The sequence below is a fragment of the Mustela nivalis genome (assembly GCF_964662115.1).
Source record: "Mustela nivalis genome assembly, chromosome: 16".
Taxonomy (NCBI): Eukaryota; Metazoa; Chordata; class Mammalia; order Carnivora; family Mustelidae; genus Mustela; species Mustela nivalis.
This window is the reverse complement of record NC_139035.1, coordinates 3,243,360-3,269,982: the sequence shown is the minus strand read 5'-3', so window position 1 is coordinate 3,269,982 and position 26,623 is coordinate 3,243,360. Positions and strand designations below refer to the sequence as shown.

The window sequence follows — 26,623 nt, the reverse complement described above, 5'->3', positions numbered from 1 at the left end:
GGCACCTGGGTGGCACAGTCAGTTGGGTGTCCAACTCTTGGTTTCACCTCAGGTGGTGACCCAGGGCTGTGAGACTGAGCCCGTGTCATGCTCTGCACGCAGGGTGAAGTCTGCTTAAGACTCTCCCTCCCCCCACTCTACCCCACCCATAAGTAATAAACAAATCTTTAAAAAATTTTTAAAAATAAAAGAACAAAAACTATCCTTTTAGGTATAACGCCATGGTGGATTCTTCTCCTAGTCTTCATGTTTTAAAATACAACCTAAAATACATATGGATGAAATCATGTATCTAGGATGTTGCTAGTAAATGGAGGTGGTGGGAAATAGCTCAACCAAGACTGACCCCAAGTTGTTAACTACTGAAGATGGATGGTAGATATGGAAGAAGGGGGAAGTTCACTGTACTATTATTTCTGTTTTTTAATATGTTCAAAGTATTCCATAATGAGAAGTTAAAAAGAACGTAAAGGTATGTTTACCAACGAAAACTTTAGAACTAAAGCACATACTAACCTTTTTTGTGCCATGAACCACTCTTTAGCAGTCTGGTCAATCCTATGACCCTTGTCTCACAAAAATGTTTTAAAATTCATAATTTAAAATACAGAGTACTACAAAAGAAAACACGCTAAAATCTTAACACAGTATTTTTTAAAATAATTTGTGATATGGTAATATATGTGCTTTTTCATTAAATAAAGAGTGGGGCTACCCATGGGTCTAATAACTACTTTGAAGTATCACTAAATGTTTGCCACACCCACCATTTTGACAGGATATGGATATATATAATCCCTATTAATGATAAAAACCAGGGTACTCCTGATACTTCTGTGATTTATTTCTTGCATCCATAATCGAGAGAAATGGTTATTTTTAGTTAGATGTTAATGCAAATAAAGACCTGAACTTTCCCCCATTGTAATTCTCTCCTTGGAACCCAGAGCAAAAACCTATTTAACAACTCACTCCTTAAACAATACTTACATAAGGAGGCATCATGGCTCTGTACTGGGAAGCAAGAGCAGGCTGCTGTCCGTTCAGTTTGGCCTGTGGAGGACCACAAGCTATCCTCTTTTCCACCACTTTGAGAATATCATTCTGTTCTGATGTTCCAGCTGTGCTTTCATCCTGGGCAGAGAGCTTTTCATCTTGGTCAGATGTCAAAGGTGAGCCAGCAGACTTACCACCATCTCTCCAACAAGCCACATCTGGTATGGAGAAAGGTAAGAAATTCAATTAAAACAAAGAAAGAGCACCACAGAATTCAGTACTGAAATTTAAAAGGGGGCAGGGGCATAAGAAAAAAGCTAAAAATGGAACACGGTGAAATAAAACTAGGCATATTTCAAAATTCAAGAGAGTAACAACACAGTGAAGAGGCAGTGAAAATCTAATCTAGGCCCTACTCCTTTCAAAGTGTTAGGTAATCAAGAACAGTGGCTTCCAAAGCAGAGCAGACGGACCAAGAGGGTCCCACCAAAAGTAAATACTGTGGTTGGGGAAGAAATTATTAGAACTTCTCTACCGAGCTTTACCAATATTTGGTATAGAGCTTAAAGTCCCGATTCTACCTGAGGTGTCCTGAGGGAAGAGGGATGGCAGTCCTGTGGTGGTGACAATGACGCCCTCATCTGTTTTCAGGCTACTATGGCTAGTTACCTGTGCCCCAAGGGGGCAAATTTAGGGACTATATTATCTGGTAAAACTATACTCAGTGAAACAGGTAAATGATTTTACAAGGCATCTCTTCAGCGGGCAGCCTCTAAGATGATCCAAAAGGGGTTTCCAGCTCCTGGTCTTCACACCCTGCACCAAGACTGGTTTGTGTTACCTACAGAATATAGCAGCAGTGATCACATGCCTCCTACAGGGTTAAGTTACAAAGGACTGGGCTTCCATCCTGAGTCTCTCTTTATCTGGGGAAGCAACACTGCGGGCAGCCCACACACAGAAGAGCTGCCGTGAGTAAACCTGCAACAGCAACCCCGACAAATCAGCATCAGATGACACACTGCAAGGCTGTTGAGAGAGCTCCCGAGCCACAACTCCAGGAAGCAGCTCCCAGATTCCTGACCCTCGCACACTGTGTGAAATCATTAAGTCAGTTCAGCTACCAAATTTGTTAGGCAGTAACCGATAACTGGTGAAAACCAACTGACCAAGAAAACAGTAGAGGGATGCCTGGCTGGCTCAGTGGGTACACAGCAAGGAACTCCTGATCACAGGGTTTTAAGTTCAGGGCCCATGTTGGGTGTAGAAATTACTTAAAATTAAAATAAATAAATATGTAAATGAATGAAAAGAAAATAGTGCTGACAATCTATTTCTAATATAAATACATCAACTGCATAACAATAAAAACTAAAAATAAGAAAAGATGATTTACCCAGACCAGATAAGAAATGAGCCATAAAAAGTATGAAATGTATTAGGTTATCAGAAATATGCATTTCTGGGGTGCCTGGGTGGCTCAGTGGGTTAACTCTCTGTGTTCGGCTCAGGTCACGATTTCAGGGTTCTGGGATCGAACCCCACATCTGGCTCTCTGCTGAGCAGGGACCTGCTTCCCTCTGTCTGCCTACTTGTGATCTCTCTCTCGTTCAAATGAACAAATAAAATCTTTAAAAAATTAAAAAAAAAAAAAGAAATACAGATTTGTAACCATCACTGAAAAGAGAAATCTCCCATGTATACAGGATCCTGAGATATTTTCATATCGAAAAGGAAACTAATATAATTAATAAATAAGACATTTAATCTCAAGGATTTTATATTTCTATTTTTAGTTTTATGTCCATAATACAAGTATTCCTCATTATCCAAATTTATTTGGGTCTCTGTTGTGAGTTCAGAAAGCACAAGATGGCTGAATGTTAACAGAGAAGCAAATGTGGATACAATTTACAAATAAATATTTGCATATTACGGAGATTGGTTCAAAATTTTAGTACTATAGAAATGACCAGTATTAATGTGCAAAGAACTCACCCAGGCATCTTGTTAAAATGCAAATTTCTAATTCAGTGGGTTGGGTGTGAGGATCGAGATGTATATTTCCCATATGTTCTTAAGTTACACCAATGCTGTGTATGTGAAAACCACAGTGGAATGTCAGCAGCCTCTCTTTTCTTTTCAAACTAGGTATGTCATGCATATAATATTGGGCAGGTTATATTACAAAATACAATAAAAACAGAATCTCATTCACTATTTTTATGAAACAGAAAGTATTCTTACTTGGTGGGCGTAAACTGGGTCCAGGTCCGTAATTGTCATCGCTGGTTTCTTTTTCTTTTTTTTCCTGATCCCCAGCTGCCTGCAGGCTGGGAAATTCTTGCTGAAAATGACTATTCACCTGCATTCCTACAGATTTTGTTAAAACATTAAATGTAACTTTTATGCTGAAGATAATGAAAAAACCCTCCCAGGATAGAGGTGTCTGCGTTTCTCCGATATATTATTTCACTTTTTATATAATTATATATATATATATATATACACACACACACGTATATATATAATTATTCCACTGTTTATATCCATAAAATATATTTAGAATTAAAATCCCTTGGGAAGTTAATGAACAGCCATGAGGAGATAAGAATCGAAGAAAGGAATCTGCCAGACACTGTTCAGGACTCATTAAGGAAAATGAGAATTTCACTCCTGTGAAATTTTATTAGACTCTGCATTTTCAGAAAGTCAAATTCCTTTGCTAATAACTCTAAGAATCAAATATTACTACTGAAAAAACATAGGAATCAACACTGCAAGTACCACAACGAAGCTAAAACACCTTCACTAAATTTATGACTGGACACTGTCACCCATTCACCCACCTACCTCTTTGCCTATTTATTTATATCCTTTCATAAATTAAAAGATCTGATTTTATTAACTTGAGGGTGCAGACAGGACCTAGATTTTCAATACAATGTTTTATAGATTTTTCCTGTCTTGCAAGTGGGAAACTTAAATTTTGCTGGGGAGTCGTCATTCCTTGAGGGAGTAGGACTACAACTACCGTGCCTTACGGCTACTGTCTAGCTCTTCTCTACCATGGAAATCCTGAGTAGCACGTATCTGAAATAGAGGTTAGGGAGCACAGATGATGATAAATATGGTTTCTAGCAATTTACACAATGTCTGGGTACTTTTATGCCCCAAAGAATAGAAGATACAAAGTTTTTTCTGGTCATGTAGGATGAAGATAAAAACAATGTGGGACAGAAGGTATCATAAAACTCCTTTTTAAATCCCTATCATTGGCTCATACATGGGTCTTGGCACTGAAACTTAACTACCCCAAGAGTTCAAAGAAAAACCCTTTTTTAGGACCTGAGTGTATCCTTGACAATGTTCTCTGTCCTCGTCAAAATCCACTCCTTCTCTCCTGCACGGCTGTTCAGTAACTATCACACCTAGTCAGTTTCCCCAGCTAACGTCCACTTACCATCTCCTTGCCCACCTTGCTTGTTACTGGCCCAAGATTTGGGAGCAGGTGCAACTTCTGGGGGAGCTGCAACCCCAGGTTTTGGTTGTGCTGGTGGAACTTCTGGTGCTCTTGAAAAAAAATATGAACCCATTATTTCAGATATTGTATGTTCAAATAAAATAATAAATATTATAGTTAAGGTAAATTTGTGAATAGACTGTTTTGGCTACGCATTTACTCATAGCTGCATCTCCCACAAATGCTTTTCCTCTGCAACACTCCTTTAAATAAAGAGTAGCTATTTTCATCCCCCTTCATTTCTTCCTTTTATTTTTATTTTTTTTCCATTTCTTCCTTTTAATAACCCCGAGAAGACAGCTTTACTTGTCATTTTGTAAAAAAAGAAAAAAAGAAACACTCATTACTGAGTATAATCACTAAAATCTATTTTATAGAGTAAGCATTTATATATAATTAGAAATAACATTATAGGCATACATACTGTCTGGACCGGTGGATTGGCCAGGGCTAAGGCTAAGCAAACTCTCCACCTGGCAGTGAACAGGTTCACCACTGTACTTACTACTGTTATTCAAAGTGGTAACAGCAATTTGCCCAATACATCCCCGTGGGTAAAAGGGGTTTTTTTTTGCAGGGGGAGGGGAGTGGAGAGACAGAGAGAATCTTAAGCAGGCTCCATGGCTAGAGCCCGATCACAGAACCCGATGCAGGGCTCGATCTCACAACCCTGAGGTCATGAGTTGAGCTGAAGTCAAGAGTTGGACACTTGAATAACTGAGCCACTCAGGTGCCCGAGTAAAAAGGGTTTTAAAAGAATCTCCAGTTTTATTCAATCTTTGTATTGAGTTAACGCTTGAAAATGAAAAAAGATAGTAAGTAGTTAAGAGACTTAAGAGAGGCAAAGTATTTCTGGTACACTCAGACCTGTAACTGGCTCACTGCTACAAAATAATTCTACAACAACTAAGAAACAGAGAAAAATGTCTTCGACAAGTTTTATTCAAATGAAGTCAAATTTACTATATAAAGCTCCCCAAATAGGAGTACAGAAATTGGGTAACAGATAGAGGCAAAAAGCATCAAGTACCCAATCACTTGTATTATGTTTCTAAATTACCACTGCTTCAGTTGGTCATCCAATAAACTAAGAGCTTTGCAAAATCCCTGAAATACAGAATGCTAAATATATGCTGAATGACTAAGAGGGACCTTATTAATTCTCTCGCGGCCTGCTTGCTAACTCTTTACTCATTTAAATAGAATTAACCTGAGTACTTGCAATGTGCATCAGATATAGTTTCAGTGAACCGGCAGACAAATTCTTAGCATCATGGAAATTATTTAATAGAATCAACCCTTAACTACATTAGAAAGTGAATGCCTCATTTGGTAGGGGTTCCGGGGAGCCTGACACAGTCCGTCAGAAGAGCTGTGATTAGCAATTCCATTATCTGTTCTACCATGACACATGGAAATACTGCCACTAAACCTACTCACACACACACACAATTCATCAAAGGTGACTACGTAAACGACTTCACATGGCCTGAGATAGCTAACATACATAGTTCAACATCTAACACACAGAACAAACGCAAACCGAAGTTCCCTACGGGGGTGGCCTGGCTGGCTCGCTCACTGGAACGTGCAACTCTTGATCTCGGGGTTGTGGGTTTGAGCTCCACATCAGGTGTGGAGATTACTTAAAAATCAAATCTTAAAAAATAAAATTCCCTACAAAGAAACAGTTTCATTTTTTAGCGGACTTTGACTCACTTTTCCTCTTCATGCTGCTCTTGTCTGGACGCCCATCCTGTGCCATCTTTAGGTACAATGTTCACATTAGGGTCATTGCCCTTGTTTTCCGCTTTGAGACTTGGGAGGTTGGCAGGTGGAGGCATACGCCGTGAAATCCCAACTTTTCCAAGACTCTGTAATCCATGTCGAGCTGCAACTAAAGATCAATAACATCAACTTTCTTAGAACATCTATTTTATTGCTTAATTTATTCTTAAGACAATACAGAAAGACAACAGGAGTTAATGGAATCTGGAACGATTACTTCCTTTTATCTTAAAATAAGAACTTTAAAACTAAGTCAACACAACTGCAACATTAATCCAATGCAGAAATCTATCAAGCTACTGAAAAAACGATTTAAACATTCTAAGAATCCTATATACTATGAATAGGAAAACACAGGCAATAAGTGGTTTTGTAATCTTTTCAAAGAATCTGTTTTAAACTCAAAATTTAGTTTATTAGTATATTAGTATATTAGAGAATAAATATCCTAACTCCTAAATCTTTATTAGAGAATAAATATCCTAACTCTACATTCTGAACACTGCTAATATAACATACTTGGTCCAGGGTTCACCTTTCACTATAAATACTGGGCTCAAGGTATCAAAAACCAAAACATCCCAGGACTCACCCTCTTCTAACTAGAAGTGGTGGTAAATACCCACTACTGTATATTCCTACGCCTCCCAATCTCATTGACCAAGTCTCCCATTCAGAGCCACACAGTTCTACTGACTTTCTGCTGACAACAAATGGGAAAAAAACACATTTTAAAACATAAATTTGCAGGGCCCCTGGGTGGCTCAGTCAGTTAAGCATATGCCCTTGGCTCGGGTTAGGATCCTGGAGTCCCCAGATGGAGCCCCTCGTCAGGCTCTGTGCTCAGCAGGGAGCTTGCTTCTCCCTCTCCTCTGCCCCTCCCCACTCATGCTCCTGGGCTAGCTCGCTCTCTCTCACATAAAATCTTTAAAAAAGGAATAATAAATTTTCTACTGTAAGATATTTAATTCATCCCCTGAAAGATGAGTACACACCTAAAAAGCCCAAAGTACAAAGGGGTGCATAAACATGGGTTCATCCTAGCTTCTAACAGCAATAGCTCCAGAGTACCAACCATACAAACAAAACAAAACGAAGAAAATCATACAAATATATGCCACTTGACTTTACTCACCTGTGGTTTTCTGAGTTTCTAAAGATTTACCCTTGTAAGTATTAAATAAACTGAGTGTTGCATACTTTTTTCCATCCTTTGCTTTTGTGCTCTGGCCTGACTTCTCCGACATTTCGGTGGAAACTCATCGAGTCCAAAACCTCCTGCCACACCCCTTCAAACCTTTAAGACACACAGAAGAAAGAAAAATGAGGAAAATTTCAGCTTACTTTGAGAAACTTTCAGTTTCTTAAAAAAGCCTGGGTGGCTCAGTTGGTTAAGTGTCTGCCTTTGGCTTAGGTCCTGACTGGGACTGAGCTCCACGTCAGGCTCCCTCCCTGCTCAGCAGGGAGTCTGCTTCCCTACCCCTGCCCCTGCGTGCATGTGCGCTCTCGCTCTCTCTCAAATCAATACATTCTTTAAAAAAAAAAAATAAAACTCAGTAAATTCAAATGTCCCCCAAATTTCTGAAAACAAAACAAAACAGAACAAAACACTGAGGAATGAAATTCATCTTCAGTAACTGGCGTCGATAAAATGTCGTACCTGTTTAATACTGTCAAATTCCAAGAACACACAACAAAATCAAACTAAACTGCCCTGCATTCAGTAAACACATTAGTCATTTATGGTTTGTAACTGCTTAACTGTATCATAGAGAATTAAGAAGTTTAATCCAGAGGCACCTGGCTGGGACAGTTGGTAAAGCATGCTACTCTCGATCTGCTCAAAACTGTGTGTTAAAGCCCCACACTGCCTGTGGAGCCTACTTAAAAAAAAGAATTTTAACCCATACTGAAATGAACAGATCAAATACAGTACATCTATGGAGACTGTCTATTTAACAAATATTATTCAATTTAATAGGCTTGAGGTGACAGACATAAATCAATATCTGCATATGGAATGCAAACATGATAGAAGAATTAACATCATTCCTGTGTTCAGGCAGTATGTATCTAACAGATCTGTAGTAATTTAACAATTTAGAATAAAAAGAAACATTCTATTTTCTCTGCGTTCTGCAAAGAGTAAAACACTTCCTCATAAACCAAAGGAACCTAAAAACAATATTCTATTTCATGGCTATGGATTAGGTGTTCAAGAAATAGTGTCAACTTATCAAAACAATTCTCTGTGTATATGGTAAGTTCTTTTAAGAAAATAGTATTTTAAAAAATATTCATTTACAAAGAGAATTTCATCGTTGGAGGGAAAAATACACAAATTAGCTCTCATACTATTTCCCTTACTTTTTTTTTTTTAAGATTTTATTCATTTATTTGACAGAGATCACAAGTAGGCAGAGAGAGAGGAGGAAGCAGGCTCCCTGCTGAGCAGAGAGGCTGATGCGGGGCTCCGATTTCAGGACCCTGGGACCATGACCTAAGCTGAAGGCAAGAGGCTTTAACCCACTGAGCCACCCAGGTGCCCCTATTTCCCTTACATTTAATGAAGTATACACACATCAACCTTTTAGTTTTTTATATTTTTTGTTTTATTTATTTTTGAGTGGTTAGGGTGGAAGTAGGGCAGAAGATGGCCAATTCTACCCCCCACCCCAAAAAACAAACAAAAAACAACAACAACAAAAAAAGCCCACCCCACATCAATAGCTAAAGCACTAAGAACTGAAGCACAGGAGTCAAAGACAGGAAAGAATAGACAGACTTATCGCGCAGAAACTATTTGAAGTCAAGGAATGGCTATGTAGACTCCACCATCAGAAAAAAGTCATTTTATCTACCATTTTACACGTTAAACTGCAGAATCAGCATTACAATAGAGGTGTGATTTCATACACAGGTCAACTGCCACACTACATGTATAGTTCCATAAAATTTATCAAGATTTTTCACATTATCTCATTTCAGTATACATTTACAATAAATAACCTTTGAGATAAACTGTGAAAAGGACTCAGCTGCAACCAAAAGAACTTCATAATAAATAAACAGCTCACTATCTACTACCGTACACAGAAGAACGTATGTATACAATTAATTATATCCAAAAGATGCCAATGATGATGATAGTATGAAGAAAGCTGTACTCCCAGAATCTAGCCCACTGACATTATTTTCACCGAAAACCAGTAGAAATGGAGAAAAAAAACACACATTCATTTACAATGACAAAAAAGAGCATCGCATATATACTAGGTGACAAAATCGAGATTCAAGGAGCTCTCTCTTCAGTTATTAAAAGTAACTGATACATCAAGAAAAAGTCAATTGTTCTTTCACCCTCATCTGATGGCAATTTAGCACCTCAATCCTCTTTTAACATCACAACGATCCATGCAACACTTAGTGGAGACCCTCACACCCTTACACCATAGAGAGAGCAACATTGTAAGAAACTCCGGAAACCTAGGGGCAAACCTACAAGCCCACCTGCACCTACATCCATTTTTCTCAAGTTTCCCTTCTGTAGCTGTTGTTACAGTGCTTCTCAATCATCATCTACAAACTCCTAGAAAAGCAAATTCTCAGGCCCCACCCCAGACCTACTGAATTGAACTCTGAGCAGGGGCCCAGCAAGTCCCCAGGTGATGCTGAGACATACAGAACTTAAGGACCCACTGATTTTTGAGAAGGAGATACAGTCTGAGCAACGCCTTAATCGTTGCCGCACACTGAAATCACCCAGGATTCAAAACATACCAGTATCTGAAGTTCTGGGCTGGAGCCTGTGGATCAATGCTTATTCTGAAAAAAATCCTCTGGGGATTCTATGGGAGCAGTCTTCAAAATGACAGCAGTGAGGCGGATGGCTCTATCCTCCCATCCCACTGAAGGCCCATCCTGCCTCCCGAGCTTCCTTTCTCACTCTCCACTCTTCTCTGCAGGGATCTCTTCATGCCTAAAGGTGGCTTTACCAACCAATGGACCATTCCAAATTGGTACATACAGCCCAAAACTGTATTCCTGAAGAATATATCCCCCGGTCTATTTACGTTTCTTCTTTGTTTTGCACAGTTTCAACTCTACCTAGAACAAAGGAGTCTATTTCATACTAAGGGTTCTCAGAAATAAGCCTACAAAATACCTGCACAGCATGAAAAGAAAACGGCAGTTTAAAAACTGTCAACAGAGGGACGCCTGAGTGGCTCAGTTGGTTAAGCGACTGCCTTCAGTCAGGGTCATGATCCCAGAGTCCTGGGATCGAGTCCCACATCAGGTTCCCAGTTCCACGGACAGTCTGCTTCTCCTTCTGACCTCCCCTCTCATGCTCTCTCTCTCTGTCTCTCCCTCAAATAAATAAAATAAAATAAAATTTAAAAAACTGTCAACAGAGAAAGTATCTTAACATTTTGCAAAATGTGATTATATAAGAACTCAACAAATTGAAGAAAAAGAACCTGAAGCAATAAAATTAATGCTATAAACAGACAATTCATTAGAGAAATAGTACCAATTAGCAAATGTATTAAATATACTTAGTTTCTTTTTTTCCCCTAAAGATTTATTTAAGAAAGAGAGAGAGAGAGCAAGAAAGCACACACAAAGAAGAGAGAGAAGTGGACTCCCCACTGAACAGGGAGCCAGATCCTGGGCTCCATCCCAGGACCCTGGGATCATGACCTGAGCTGAAGGCAGAGGCTTCGTGACCTGAGCCACCCAGGTGCCCCATATGTTCAGTTTCATAAGCAAACAAAATTAAAATTACAAGATAGGTTAGCTTGTTCATACGCTTACACAAGGAAAACAATGTAACATTCCACCATTTAACCACAGAGTGACAGAATATCTAATTCAATTCTAGCCATCACAAAACATTAAAAGCTTAGAATTATAGGGGTGCCTGGGTGGCTCAGTGGGTTGGGCTTCTGCCTTTGGCTCAAGTCATGACCTCAGGGTCCTGGGATAGAGCCCTGTAATGGGCTCTCTGCTCAGCGGGGAGCCTACTTCCCCCTCTGTCTCTGCCTGCCTCTCTGCCTACTTATGATCTCTCTCTCTGTCAAATAAATAAAATCTTCAAAAAAAAAAAAAAAAAAGCTTAGAATTATAAAATAGAACTTTAATACACAAACCTAATTTTTCTACTAAAAAGAAAACCAGAAATAGAGTTTCCTATAAATTATAAGGAATTCCCAAATATAAAAAAAGAACAAGCAACTGACCCTAAAAGCCACAAAATACACTCTATATAAGGTCAAAATAAGCTTCTGCAAATACATTATAAAATTCATGTTTGAGTACTTCTTTTTAAGGTTAAACATTCTGTGAAAAGTTTCTCTTCCCACTATAAAAACTACTGTCTAAAATATGCCTTTCACAGGGCCTCTGGCTGGCTCAGTTGGTAGAGCATGTGACTCTTGATCTTGGGGTCATGAGTTTGAGCCCCACACTGGGTGTAGAGATTAAAAATAAATAAAATATGCCCCTCAGTACATACTCTTCTCAAATGAGGTAAACAATGCTGTATACACCAGATAGTGAGAAAGAAGGACAAAGAATCAATTTGTCAGGCTCCTAGAATAGAGAATAAATTTATGCTCTCAGGGAAACCCTGGGTGGCTCAGTCATTAAGTGTCATGAACCCAGGGTCCTGTGATAGAGTCTTATATCAGGCTCCCTGCATCGTGGGAAACCTGCTTCTCCCTCTCCCACTCCCCCTGCTTATGTTCCCTCTCTCACTTTGTCTGTCAAACAAATAAATAAAATCTTTGTAAAAATTTATGCATATGCTTACAAAAAAAAGATTTTATTTATTTATTTGACAGAGAGAAATCACAAGTAGGCAGAGAGGCAGGCAGGGGGTTGGTGGTGCAGGGAGGCAGGCTCCCTACCAAGCAGAGAGCCCGATGTGGGGCTCAATCCCAGGACCCTGGGATCATGGCCTGAGCCGAAGGCAGAGGCTTAACCCACAGAGCCACCCAGGGGCCCCTCAATTTTGTATTAAAAAGGAGCACATGGGGTGGGAGGTCGGGGTACCAGGTGGTAGGTATTAGAGAGCCCACGGATTGCATGGAGCACGGGTGTGGTGAAAAAATAATGAATACTGTTATGCTGAAAATAAATAAATAAATTTTTAAAAAAGGAGCACAGCAAAATGTAAGAACCTAAATTATAACACTTCTAGAGAAAACAAAGGAGAAAATCTTTGCAACCTTGAGTTGAATAAAAAATTCTTTGACAGCACACTAGAATGTGCTCTCAGGGGTCTTTCTAGTGTGCGACTCAAGGGAAACAGGACTATTTCCATAGGGAATGAATGAAACTAAACAGGACAATACAAGAAAGTAAGTGTAATTATTTTCGATTATTTGATCACTAAAGGCCTCTCTGAGAGAAAGGCTTCGGATTTGGATCTAATGGGGAAGAAGTCAGCTTCAAGGCTGAAGGAAAAGCAAATGCAAAGGCCCTAAGGTCCTGACACGCTTCTCGTGTTCAAAAACATAAAGGCTGGTCAAGTCAGAGTTAGTAAGAAAGAGAGAGTTGAAAGGGAAAGTAAAGACTGGATGACGGGCCTATCAGAATTTTAAATTTTATCTTTAAGCAATGCGATTCAGAGCATTTGCTGTGAACAGAGATGTAACTTTGGCTTTTTTTTTTTTTTTTAAGATTTTTATTTATTTATCTGACAGATCCCAAGTAGGCAGAGAGGCAGGCAGAGAGAGAGGAGGAAGCAGGCTCCCTGCTGAGCAGAGAGCCCGATGCGGGGCTGGATCCCAGGATCCTGGGATCATGACCTGAGCCGAAGGCAGAGGCCTTAACCCACTGAGCCACCCAGGTGCCCCTGACTTTGGTTTTTTAAAAAACAACCTGGCTACAATGTAGAGAATGGATTGTAGGGGGCCAAAGGTGGAATGTGGAAACATCACAGAGGGACGCCTGGGTGGCTCAGTCATCAAGTGTCTGTCTGCCTTTGGCTCAGGTCATGATCTCAGGGTCCTGGGATCGAGTCCCACATCTGGCTCCACGTGAAGCCTGCTTCTCCTACTTCCCCTGCTTGTGTTCCCTCTGTCAAATAAATAAATAAAATCTTAAAAAAAAAAAAAAAGGCATCATAGATGACAAAGCCTAGGCACAAGATGATGTAGCTGTGGCTGAAAAATGGAGACTAGGTAGAGGCTGCCAGGAAAGAGGAAAGTAAGAACAATTTTGGTCTTGAGCTTAAAGTGGGGAAGACCAGATTTAGGAAAGATGGGGGAGAAAGGGAGGCAAGAGTTCTGTCTCAGACATGTTTAGTTTGAGATCCTTATAAAAACAAGCAGGGGCGCCTGGGTGGCTCAGTGGGTTAAGCCTCTGCCTTTGGCTCAGGTCATCATCTCAGGGTCCTGGGATCAAGTCCTGTATCAGGCTCTCTGCTCAGCAGGGAGCCTGCTCCACCCCCCTCTCTGCCAGCCTCTCTAACTACTTGTGATCTCTCTCTGTCAAATAAATTAAAAAAACAAACAACAACAACAAAAACACCCAAGCAGAGATTTGTACAAAAAGATGCTTAAAACAAAGTTAAAAAGTACACAGGATTTTTAAACAAATAATATATGTTAAGTATTAAAAAATACAATATACATGCCAAGTATGAAAGTCTACAAAAACAGATCACAAATTATCACAGCAGTAGCTATACTCCTGATTATAAGGAACTCTGACCTTCCTTGTTATACATACTGCAATATCTAAATATAAACAGTAAGTGCACTGTTTTGTAACAGAAAATAAGAAAAAATTGCAAATGTTTTTAAGAGTAATGACTTGAAATGAAAAAACAATTAGTTTCAAGACCAGAAGATTAAAAAAATGCATATGATTAAGTAAAAAGAATTTAAAAATCTACCCTCAGTGGCTTAACACATATATCTAAAATATGCAAGAATAGTAACAAAGACTATAGGTAAACAAAAAGTTGATGAGTGTGGGTTCATCTGACTTATCTGCCCTATATGCAACAAATAAAAATGGGAGAAAGTAACAAAAACATGCACATAACTACTGTGTGTTAAGTGACTATGCACCGAGTGTAACACAACTGACATTAATGCTCCTTACACCATCGAGGTACTTACAAATAAGCAAACAACTCCTCCTTTTGAGAACTGGCGTAAGATCCTAACTAGCATCCATAAGATTCCAAGGGATAATGTCCCTTGTATGCGTTTGCCCTTGGATACTAAAACCTTAAATGATGAAACCAGTATCCTCGTAAAGCCTGCTGGAGGATTTAGTAAATTCTCTGAAATATGACTTCACAAAGCGATCCTCTACAGGTTACACAGAAACAAGTCTGAAACTGCCTCCTTACTGCTACAGTGACAAATGCTCACTCAACAAGATACAACAGATGTACTGAGAACTAATAAACTGCCAAACCCTGTCTCAGATGTTACGCTGTATCATGGAAAGACAGACGGAGACGCTGCCTTCATGGAAGTTCTAACGGTAAGTAAATAAAAATAAAAGAATAAAAAATTCGACTGAATAAAGAGATAACAAAGAGGGGAAAGAGACTGGATACAGCGGTAAAGGTCAGGAAGATTTCTCTGAAAAGAGGACATTACGGAAGAAAACTCAACCAGTGGTTCTCAACACAGGCAGTAGACTTATCCTGGTTCTTAAAAATACTACAGCCCGGGGGGGGGGGGGGGGGGGCCTGGGTGGCTCAGTGGGTTAAAGCCTCTGCCTTGGCTCAGGTCATGATCTCAGGGTACCTGGGATCAAGCCCCACATCGGGCTCTCTGCTCAGCGGGGAGCTTGCTTCCTCCTCCCTCCCTCTCTCTCTCTCTCTTTGCCTACTTGTGACCTGTCAAATAATAAATAAAAATCTTAAAAAAATATATTACAGCCCTGGGGCTGCTGTGGGGCTCAGTTGCTAAGCGTCTGCCTTGGCTCTGGTCATGATCTCAGGGTCCTGGGATGGAGCCCCACATCAGGCTCCCTGCTCAGCGGGAAGCCTGCTTCACCTTCTCTAACTCCCCCTGCTTGTGTTCCTTCTCTTGCTGTCTCTCTCTGTGAAACAAATAAAATCTTAAAAAAAAAAAAAATACTATAGTTGCTGTGCCAGACCAATTAAATCAGAATTCCTCAGACTGTGTTTGGTGAAAGTATTCTCTGAAAAGCTCCTCAGGAATCCTTAAGTACAGGTACACCTCATTTTATTGTACTTTGCAGATATGGTGTTTTTTTACAAATGAAAGGTTGGGGTAACCCTGCATCAAATGAGCAGGAGTCAGCACTATTTTTCCCACACCACTTACTTACTTCATGTCTGTATCACATTTTGGTTAACTCTCATATTTTGCACTTTTTCATTATCATTGTATTTGTTATGGTGATCTATGTATCAGTGATCTCTGATGTTACCTTTGTCTTTGTTTTGGGGCCCCACAAACTAAGACAGTGAACTTAACTGATCAGTGTGGCTGTGTTCTGACTGCCCATAACCAGCTATTCCCCAAAACACAACGATACTGGAATCAGGCCAATTACGAACCCTACAATGGTCCGTAAGTGTTCAAGTGAAAGGAAAATTCTCTTATCTCTAGATCAGAATCTAGAAATGACAAAGTTCAGTAAAAAAGGGATGGGCCAAAAGCTAGGCCCCTTGCACCAAAGTTAACCAAGTTGTTAATTCAAAAGAAAAGTTCCTTTAAGGAAATTAAAAGTGCTACTCCCTGAACACAGGAATGAAAGTGAAACACCTTCACCACCAGTACAGAGCCAGTTTGAGAGATCTGCATCAGAGAGAAGATCAAAAAGCCACATTGCCTTAGGCCAATATCCCATCCTGAGTGAGGCCCCTTATTCTCTTCAATTCTGTGAAGGCTGAGAGGTGAGGATACGAAAGAAAAATCTGAAACTGGCAGAGGTTGGTTAATGAGGCTAAAGAGAAGTTGGTAGCTTAACCAACTTAGGCTCAGTTGGTTAAGCTACTGCCTAAAGGTCATCATGATCCCGGGGTACTGGGATCAAATCCCACATCGGGCTCTCCCTGCTCTGTGGGGAGCCTGCTTATTCCTCTCCTTCTGCCTGCTATTCCCCATCTTGTGTTCTCTCTCTCTGTGTCAAATAAATGATAAATAAAATCTAAAAAAAGAGAGAGAAAAGCCAACTTTATAACACGCAAGTGCAAGCTGAAGCAAGTGCTGAAGCAGAAGCTGGGACAATTCTGAAGGAGGCTGCACTAACAGACTTCCATGTCAACCTAGGGCTTTCCGAGCTAGGAAGAAGTCAGTGACTGGTTTCAGGACTCCCAGGACAGACTGACTCATTTCTTAGGGGCTGATGCAGCTGATAACTTTACATGAAAACCAAAGCTCGCATACCATAAAAACCCTGAGGCCCTTAAGCCTTGTGCTAAATCTATTCCGATGGTTTCCAGACAGGGCAACAAAGAATGGATGTCAACACATCTGTTTACACTCGGATTCCTGAATTTTTTTTCTTTAAAGATTTTTAAGTAATCTCTACACTCATTGTGGGGCTCGAACCCATAACCCCAAGACCAGGAGTCACATGCTCCACCACTCCACCAATTGAGCCAGCCAGGTGCCCTGCTTACTTAGTATTTTCAGTCCACTGTTGAGACCAACTGCTCAGGAAAAGACTCCTTTCAAAACATCGCTGCTCCAAGAGCTTTGATGGAGCAGCACGAGATGCTGTTTCCACCCCTGCTGGCCCAACATGCACTCTGCAGCCCATGGATCAAGGAGGCCTTGACCTGTCAAGTCTCCTTTATTTCTTAAGGCTACAGCAGCTGTAGATTCCTCTGACGGATCTAGGCAAAGCAAACTGAAAACCTTCTGGAAAGTATTCACTACTCTAGACACCAGCAAGACCATCAGAGCCTCATGGGAAGAGGTGGAAACAGCAAGACCTCAGCGGAGGAAGTAACTGCAGACAGGGTGGAAGCAGCAAGAGCATGAGCAGGAGACGTGCTGCCGTCATGAACGAGCAGATCCTTGCGGACGAGCAAAGAAAGCATCTTCTTGCGAAGGAACCTACTCCTGGTGAAAACACTGACGACTGTGGAAAGGGCCACAAAGGATCTGGAATACTGCACAGCTGATCAAGCAGCGGCAGGGTTTGAGAAGACCGACTCAAGTTGTAAAAAAGTTCTCCGAAAGGCAAAATCCTATCAAACAATGTCACAATCTACAAGGAAATTGTTCATGATAGAAGAGCCACTTGATGGAGCACATTTCACTGCTGTCTTCTTTGAAGAAACTGCAACAGCCACCCTAACCTTCAGCAACCACCATCCTGCTCAGTCAGTAGCTGTCAACATGGAGGCAAAAATCTTCCACTGCACAAAGATAACAACTCTGAAAGCTAAGAAGATGGTTAGCAGTTTTTGGCAATAAAGTAAATTTTAATGAAGACACACACATTGTAGGGGCACCTGGGTGCTCAGTCGTTGAGCATCCGACTCTTAGTTTCAGCTCAGGTCATGATCTCAGGGTCCTGGGATCAAGCCCCATGTTGGGCTCTGTCCTCACATGGAATCTGCCTGAGATTCTCTCTCCCCCTCCACTTCTGCCCCTCTTTCTATATATATATAAAATAATTAAATCTTTAATTACACACACACACACACACACACACACACACACACACACAGTGTTTTTAAAAAACAATGCTGGGCACCTGGGTGGCTCAAAATTGGTTAAGCGACTGCCTTTGGCTCAGGTCATGACCCTGGAGTCCTGGGATCAAGTCCCACATCCAGCTGCGGGTGCTACAGGGAGTCTGCTTCTCCCTCTGACCTTCTCTCTTTCTCTCAAATAAATAAATAAATAAAATCTTTAAAAACAACAACATGCTATTGCACAACTAATACACTACAATACAGCAGAAACATTAATTTTCCTATGCACTGGGAAATCAAGCAAATTCCATTTGATTTCCTTTACTGAATTATTTGGTTTATTGAGCCCTCCATATCCCCAAGGTATGCAACTAGAGCCACAGCTGAGAACCACTGGGGGAGGGGGGAACCCAATTCTGATCTGGGATAAAAGTGTTCAGGTGTAAAGGTCATGGGCAGGAAGGGAAGTGAGAGTAGGCAAAAGTCTAGTAGGTTAGGCTAAGGAGTACTGCCCAGTTCATTCTAAATACCATGACGAGCCAATGAAGAAAATTAATTAAAAAAAAAAAAACCTCAGTTGTTGAATAAAGGTATGCTGCATTCTGCAGATCCATATCTTAAGTGACAAAATAGTGTAATTTACTAATAGTAAATTACTATTAGTGACAAAATACTGTAATTTACTAAGTAGTAATTTAAAAATCTTTGAAACAATAAGCTCAACAGGGGCATTTCTTTTCAACTTGTCAGATTCTGATTTCAAAAAATGTACTGGCACAATCACAGAAGAACAAAGGAACTCTATCCTCTACCTGTATCATTTTTAATTTTAAAAAGCTTTTTTGGGATGCATGGATGGCTCAGTCAGTTAAGTGTCTGGCTTCAGCTCAGGTTATGATCCCAGGGTCCAGGGATCGAGCCTCACGGGCTACCTGCCGCTCCCCCCTGCTTGTATACTCTTTTCCATCAAATAAATAAAATCTTTATAAAAAAAAAAAAAAAAAAAAAAAGGCTGGGGCACCTGGGTGGCTCAGTTGGTCAAGCATCTATCTTTGGTTCAGATTATGGATCAAGTCCCATGCTGGGCTCCCTAAGAGGGAGCCTGCTTCTCCCTCTGCCTGCAGCTCTGCCTGCTTGTGCACGCTCTCTCTCATTCTCTCTGTCAAATAAATAAATAAATAAATAAATAAAATCTTAAGGGGAAAAAAAAAGCTTTTTGTTATTTGCATGCTATTAAGAATTTTCTTTTTTTACATTATTGTCTTGCTTACTATGTACCTAAAAATCTGAATCATTAAGGTCTAAGGGTCAGTCTACAAAAAGAGCCTAGTCAATAATAAATATACCCCCTTTAAGGGAAGAGAGAGTAATCATACTTCTAAATCCAAGGTTCCATGACTCTGAACAATGACAGAAAGAAACTGTATTTTTCGCTGAATATACCAAAACATGAGCATCTACATTTTCCAGATCTGAACAATGAATATATATTACCTTGTAGCGGGGGGGGGGGGGGGAGTGTGAGGATGAAAGAAGAAATCAGGAAGGAAAAAAGCCAGCATTTTAAAAACAATTTCCAAAAGGTCTAAGGGAAATATCAACCTTTCAAAATGAAAGGATGACACTCAAAAGTGGTTATAAAAGGATGGTTTTCTTGACGGACACCTCTCACAGGTTAAAAATTTTTAAAAAATCTGTATAAAGGGTTTCCACATCAAGACAAGATTAGCAATGATCTCTAAAATTCTTTCAGTCTCAAAAGTTGTAAGATTCTATTGTTACTCACCATTACAAAAGTTATTTAAAAGTATTCAATACTAAAAACATTATTTTTAGTGATTTTAAAATTTAGCGTTTTGGGGGAAAAAAAAAACACTTTCACAAATTGCCAACCTGCCCAGTTCAATTAAATGACAATTATCCTCCTGGCCACCACGGGCTTCTAAGTATCCAAGCCCTGTTTACCTTTCTTTCCTCACTAACCTTAGGGTGAGAGTTTAGTTCCTCTGGAAAATGAAATACAACGTCCCACTGATTTAAATAGTAAACATTAAAAAGAACCTGCAACCATTTCCAGATGAGATACTACATGCACTCAAGAAATGTTCTACTGAATAAAGAACCTCTAGTAAGTAATAATTAACAGTCAAGTATCAATACGAATATAAAAGGCAAACGGATCCTGTGTAAACCATCTTCTCTGGTTTCTGTGACTCTCTAACAGCTCCTTTTTTTCCCTATCCCTCCACATAAATAAATGTTCACGTGCTTTTGCCATCTCTCTTTACCAGCTCCTTCTATGTACTTTCTCCCTTGGCCATCTCATCTCATTTACTGCTACAGTAAGGGTAGTTCCCAAAACTTTCCTTCAAACTACAGTCTTCAGACATACATTTTTAATTGTCTACAGAACAAAATGTCTCCACTTAAATTTCTGGACAGAACTACAAAGTCAAAATGTCTGATTCCCCTATTCATTCATATAAATGTTTATCCTGCACCTACTGTATTATCAGGCACTACTAAGAACAAATGAAAAAAGACATGCTGTCCTCATCAACGGATTGGAGAGAATAACAGGAAGTGTGCGAAGGCTGGGAAAGGGTCACAAAGAACTGGGAGGAAAGACAGACAAGTGGGCGAACGAGGCACTGCCGATCAGTGCTGAAGCCCCAGCAGAAGCCGGACTCCCAAGGCTGTCCAATCTGAAGGCTATCATTCATGTCCAGCAGCACATCTGGGAATGGGGAGCGATGCGAAGTGCACAGCAGCCAAAATAATAAGGAATTCGAGTTGTGCCACACATGTGTAAAGAAACTCAAGGCGGAAGATGCTGCCAGGAAAATAGTTCGAGTAACATTTCATGGAAGTCTAAGCCAGAGAGTAAAGCAGAAGGTAGAAGAGAGTAAGAGACCACAAAAGGAACTGGCAATTTTAATATGACTGTATAAAAGCTCTACCAATAGTCATTACTAAATGCTTACTGAGTCAAGCGTACTACGATTGCTTTGTTCATTTAATAAAAACAAAAGGAGGGGCACCATGGTGGCTCAGTCGGTTAAGTGTCTGTCTTAGGCTCAGGTCATGATCTCAGGGTCCTGGAACTGAGCCCCACACTGCATCGGGGTACCTGCTCAGCAGGGAGTCTGCTTCTCTCTCTCCTCCCCACTCATGCTGTCACTATCTGTCTCTCTCCCTGCCTGTGCACTCTCTCTCTCTCTCGCTCTTAAGTATCTTTCTGTAAAAACTGACAAAATGTACTAAGTGAGAAAACTAGACGCACAGGAGCTTGTGATTTGAATTTAAGGTTTCAAGTGGGGGTGCCTGGGTGGCTCAGTTGGTTGAGTGTCTGCCTTCGGCTCAGGTCATGATCCCAGGGGCCTAGGATCGAGTCCCACTTCAGACTCCCTGCTCAGCAAGGAGCCTGCTTTTCCCTCTCCCTCTGCCCGCCGCTCTGCCTACTTGCACCTGCACTCTCTCTCTGATAAATAAATAATTAAAATCTTTTTAAAAAGAAAAAAAAAAAGGTCGGTGATGACAGGGGTTTAGAACAGCAGGCATTAAAAGACGAGCACATACTGTACATGTGACTAGTGTGCATATGTACACATACCCAGAGTGATAAATATGGTAAACTACTTATAATCAGGGAATAGGGATGAAGGAATACAGGAATTTTTCATAGTATTTTTAAAATTTTTCTGTGAGATTAAGATTATTCCATAGAGGGTGCCTGGGTGGCTCAGTTGGTTAAACCACTGCCTTCAGCTCAGGTCATGATCCCAGAGTCCCAGGATCAAGTCCCACATCAGGCTCCCAGAGCTAGGGGAAGTCTGCTTCTCCCTCTGACCTTCTGCCCTCTCACTCTCTCTCTCTCTCAAACGGATAACTAAAATCTTTAAAAAGATTATTCCAAAAGAAAAAGTTTAGGGGCGCCTGGGTGGCTCAGTGGGTTAAGCCACTGCCTTCGGCTCAGGTCATGATCTCAGGGTCCTGGGATCGAGTCCCGCATCAGGCTCTCTGCTCAGCAGGGAGCCTGCTTCCCTTCCTCTCTCTGCCTGCCTCTCTGCCTACTTGTGATTTCTGTCTGTCAAATAAATAAATAAAATCTTAAAAAAAAAAAAAAAAAGAAAAAAAAAAAGAAAAAGTTTAAAATGGGCATCTAGTTGGCACATGCGACTCTTGGTCTTGAGGTCATGAGTTTGGGCCCTGCACTGGGCGTGGAGCCTACTTAAAATAAAAATTAAAAACAAAAACAAAAACAAAACTCACCTGCTTTCCCAAACACGTTCTTCTCCCCAACTTCACCATAACCACTTTCCCTGATGTCTAGATTTATTTTCATTTTAATTTTATTTAAGTAATCTTTACATCCAATGCAGGGCTCACATTCATGACCCAAGATCAAGAGTTGCATGCTCTTCTGACTGAGCCAGCCGGCACCCCTCCCTGACTCGATTTTTTTTTTTTTAAATTTTTATTTATTTGTCAGAGAGAGAGGGAGAGCAAGCGAGCACAGGCAGACAGAATGGCAGGCAGAGGCAGAGGGAGAAGCAGGCTCCCTGCCGAGCAAGGAGCCCGATGTGGGACTCGATCCCAGGATGCTGGGACCATGACCTGAGCTGAAGGCAGCTGCTTAACCAACTGAGCCACCCAGGCGTCCCCTGACTCTAGATTTAAAACCTTGAACGATCTTCCATGTTTGTCTCCCACTTCTAACATAAAGAGGGATGTAAGTTCTATATGATCTAATGTAGTAATGTCTCTTGAAAGCATTTTTTTAAAAAATCTCAACTCTACAGATATATAAATAACAGGTTGGGAACAAGAGCTCAAAGCACAAGTCACCAAAATTTACCAATGAAGAAACAACTCTAGACAAGTAAAAATAACGTGCCCCAAACTCATACAGCTATGAAGAGACAGAGCCCAGATTAAACCCAGAGTTGACGGCAAAGCCAGTGCCCAGATAACCTCGCCATATGAAAACTGGAATTTAATTTTCATTATAAAAGAGATAAACATTAAATATTTAAAATGTAGTAATAGGGGTGCCTGGGTGGCTCAGTGGGTTAGGCCTCTGCCTTCGGCTGGGGTAATGATCTCAGGGTCCTGGGATCAAGCCCTGCATCAGGCTCTCTGCTCAGCAGGGAGCCTGCTTTCTCTCTCTCTCTCTCTCTCTCTGTCAAATAAATAAGAAATCTTTAAAAAATTTTTAAAAATAAAATGTAATAATAACATGTCACTTTAGGCTAAGAAATTCTGAGAGTCAAATTTTTATTTTCAAAACTTATTGTATTATAATACAGAATAAAATATGAAGAATAAAAATTATAGTAACAAAATACAGTAAAAATGTATTATATATGTTGTAGAAATACAAAAACATAAAAAATCTAAGACTCGACACACCAAAGACTACTAAAAAAGTGGGGGAGGGGGCTATATACAGAATTGTTTCCCCTCTCAAAATTCGTGTGTTGAAGTCCTAACTCCCAACAGGCCAGATGGTATTCGGAGATAGGCCCTTTGGGAGATAATTGGGTTTAGCTGAGCTGAGAGTGGGGCCTCATCATGGGATTAGTGCTCTTCTAAGAGGAGACACCACAGCTCCCTCGCTCTCCCACCACCTGAAGACACAGTGTTCTTCAAAAAGCAGCCCTGTGAAAGCCAGGAAGACCTCCCCCAAACCTGATGATGTGGGCACCCTGATCTTGGTTTTCCAGCCTCCAGAGCCGTGATAAATTCCTGTTAAGCTACCTAGTCTGTGGCATTTTGTTTTTTAAGGTTTTATTGATTTGAGAGAGAGAGAAAGAGAGAGAGAAAACAAGCCAGAGGGAGAGGCAGAGGGAGAAGAGGACCTGAGCCCCATGACGTCAGAAGGCAGGTGCTCCACCAACGGAGCCACCCAGGTGCCCCTATGGTATTTTCTCATGGCAGCTGGAGTTTACAAAGACCGCAGAGACTGATGTATTAACCTCAGAAAACATTTAGTCTATCAAACTTTAAACTAAATTTTCCATTTAAAATGAAAAGGTCTTGCTTTGGTTAAGAGACTGAACTGGTCAATTTCTAAGTTCATTTCAATCTCCAACTGTTATCATCACTTGGTAATTCTAAAGTCAGAGCAACATCAAATATTTTAAAGATCACATTTGCTGCTATAATAGAAAAGCTAAGAATACCACCATATGTTGAGTGCCTCTACTACAAATAGCACTACAGCAAAAGCATTAAAAAATTGTCATTTTTAAAAACAAAGTGTAATATAAATAAATCTGTTGGAATTCTAATCAGAATGGTAGAAGGGCTCAGGCTGTTCTTAGAAACTGAAACATGTGAATCAAGTTTCTGGGGCAGAATGCCTTAACAATCATAAAAGATATGTACTTATCAAAACCTCTGTACCATAAATTACTGTTCTAGCAAAGTAACAAATCTGTGTGTCTACCATTTACTAAATGAGGTGACTGCAACATTACTCTTTCTGACAACTGACAGTATCTTTAAGCTTTTCATATCACACCATTACTTGAAACGGATTTGGTTTAAATCCCAGCTCTGACATTTTGTAGCTAGGTGTTTTTATAGCATAATTGTGGCATACGCATATTATGACATAAGCATTTCCCTAGTCATTAAATATCATTCTCAATTTATATTTTCTCATCTGTGGGCTGTATCTTCTAGTCTATTATGAGGTTTAACTAACAAAGTATGTATAAAACTCTTAAAAAATAGTGTCTGGCACTTAAAAGCTTAACAAATGGTAATAAAGTTTTCAAAATTTAAACATTACAAATAAAAACCAAAGCATAAAAGTTTCTTCCTTAACTCCTTTTTGCAAGGCAGGTATTTTGGATGTTACAGGAGGAAAACAGAAGTATTCTCTTTCAAGATCCTCAACTGACATCATGAACTATACTAAACCTTTCATATAACGAATCCGCTGCCTTTAAGGGATGGAATTTCAAGTTTAAATTTTTAAGTGTACAGAACTGTTAGCATCTCCCTCAGCAAATACTGGCTCTGTTCCTCTATCATTAAAATGTCCGTTTTGAGGGGCACCTGGGTGGCTCAGTGGGTTAAAGCCTCTGCCTTTGGCTCAGGTCATGATCCTAGGGTCCTGGGATCGAGTCTCACATCGGGCTTTCTGCTTGGTGGAGAACCTGCTTCCCTCCCCCCACCCTCTCTCTGCCTGCCTCTTTGCCTACTTGTGATCTCTGTCTATCAAATAAATAAATAAAATCATTTTTTAAAAAAGTCTATTTTGAGACATGTAAGCTACCCATCCCTCTTTTTGCTACTTTCTACTTTCATTCTCTCCATGTTCCCAGGTTGTCATTAAAAAACACTACAATAAAGCAATATTTATTATGTTATTACTTTAAGTAATCTCTATATCCAACATGTCCAATTCACAACTCCAAGATCAAAAGCTGCGTGCTTTTCCCACTGAGCCAGCCAGGCACCCTATTCCTGACTTTTTAATCCTAACTCAATAGTTCTTTCTTCAGCAGGAGAGTACTTTTTCTGCCTCCAAAATGTGATGTATCTCATCTTTCTACATTCTGTATCCTAATTTTGATGTGAGTTACCTGAATCTACACATACTAAAACTCACAGAATTGTACACGGAAAGTTGCACTTTTTCTTTATCTAAATTTCAAAAACATACAGAAATATAACCAAACTCTACTTTTGCCAAAGCCTCCTTCAAGAACACCTTTTTCCTGCCCCCCCCCTTTTAAAAGATTTTATCTATTTATTTGACACAAAGAGAGAGAATCACAAGTAGGCATTGAGAGGGGGAAGCAGGTTCTCCACGGAGCACAGAGCCCGATGCGGGACTCAATCCCAGGACCCTGAGATCACGAACTGAGCTGAAGGCAGAAGCTCAACCCACTGAGCCACCCAGACACCCACCTTTTTCCTGCTTTTAAGATAAAATTTCTCCGTGTGCCTGGGTGGCTCAGTCATTAAGTGTCTGCCTTCAGCTCAGGTCCTGATCCTGGGGTCCTGGGATGGAGCCCCTCATTAGGACCCCTGGCTCAGCAAGAGACCTGCTTCTCCCTTTCCCACTACCCCAGCTTGTGTTCCCTCTCTCGATGTCTCTCTCTCTGTGTCAAATAAAATAAAATCTTAAAAAAAAAACCATAAAATTTCTCTATCTGTTGTATTTTCCTGACCTTCAGATGTTAATTCTATACCTCTTAACGTTGTGCTTCTTTAGTTAAGATCTATATATGGTCTGTTTCCTAGTTACCATAAATACTGAGGAAGCTACCATGTTCATCTTTAAAATACACTGGCTAGGGATGCTTAGGGGGCGCAGCTGGTTGCAGCTCAGGTCATAATCTCGTCATGGCAGGGCGGCTGAGATGGAGCCCTCTGTTGGGGCTGTGGCCCTCAGCCCAGAGTCTACCTGAGATTCTCTCTCATTCTGCCCCTTCTGCTCGTGCATACACGCTTGCTTGCTCTCTCTGAAATAAATGAATCTTTAAAAAAAATTCATTGGATCAAGTCAAAGCGCACCTGCCCAACTACTTAACCCATTTAGTAAAATGTACTAAGTTTTTAGTTCCTTGGTGACCATTTCTCCAGTCTCCCCATGTTTTCGGTTTTGTTCTTAATGTATCTCCGCAGTCTTTCGCAGCAGCCATTAG

General features: G+C 40.4%; 1 protein-coding gene across 18 annotated transcripts in view; it reads right to left on the bottom strand.

Annotated features, from left to right (window-relative positions):
• The window catches only part of PRRC2C (proline rich coiled-coil 2C), a 96,123-nt gene that overhangs the window by 63,192 nt on the left and 6,308 nt on the right, over positions 1-26,623 (bottom strand). For 14 of the 18 annotated variants that reach the window (XM_082702621.1, XM_082702625.1, XM_082702622.1 and 11 more), the window contains exons 2-6: positions 7,443-7,604; positions 6,239-6,416; positions 4,460-4,569; positions 3,244-3,369; positions 991-1,214 (exon numbers count right to left, since the gene is read on the bottom strand). In XM_082702621.1, coding sequence (XP_082558747.1) covers positions 991-1,214; positions 3,244-3,369; positions 4,460-4,569; positions 6,239-6,416; positions 7,443-7,554 — 750 coding nt within the window. In that variant the 5' untranslated portion in view covers positions 7,555-7,604. The remainder of the gene's footprint in view (positions 1-990; positions 1,215-3,243; positions 3,370-4,459; positions 4,570-6,238; positions 6,417-7,442; positions 7,605-26,623) is intronic. The other 4 variants (XM_082702631.1, XM_082702624.1, XM_082702634.1 and 1 more) reach the window with 3 other exon arrangements.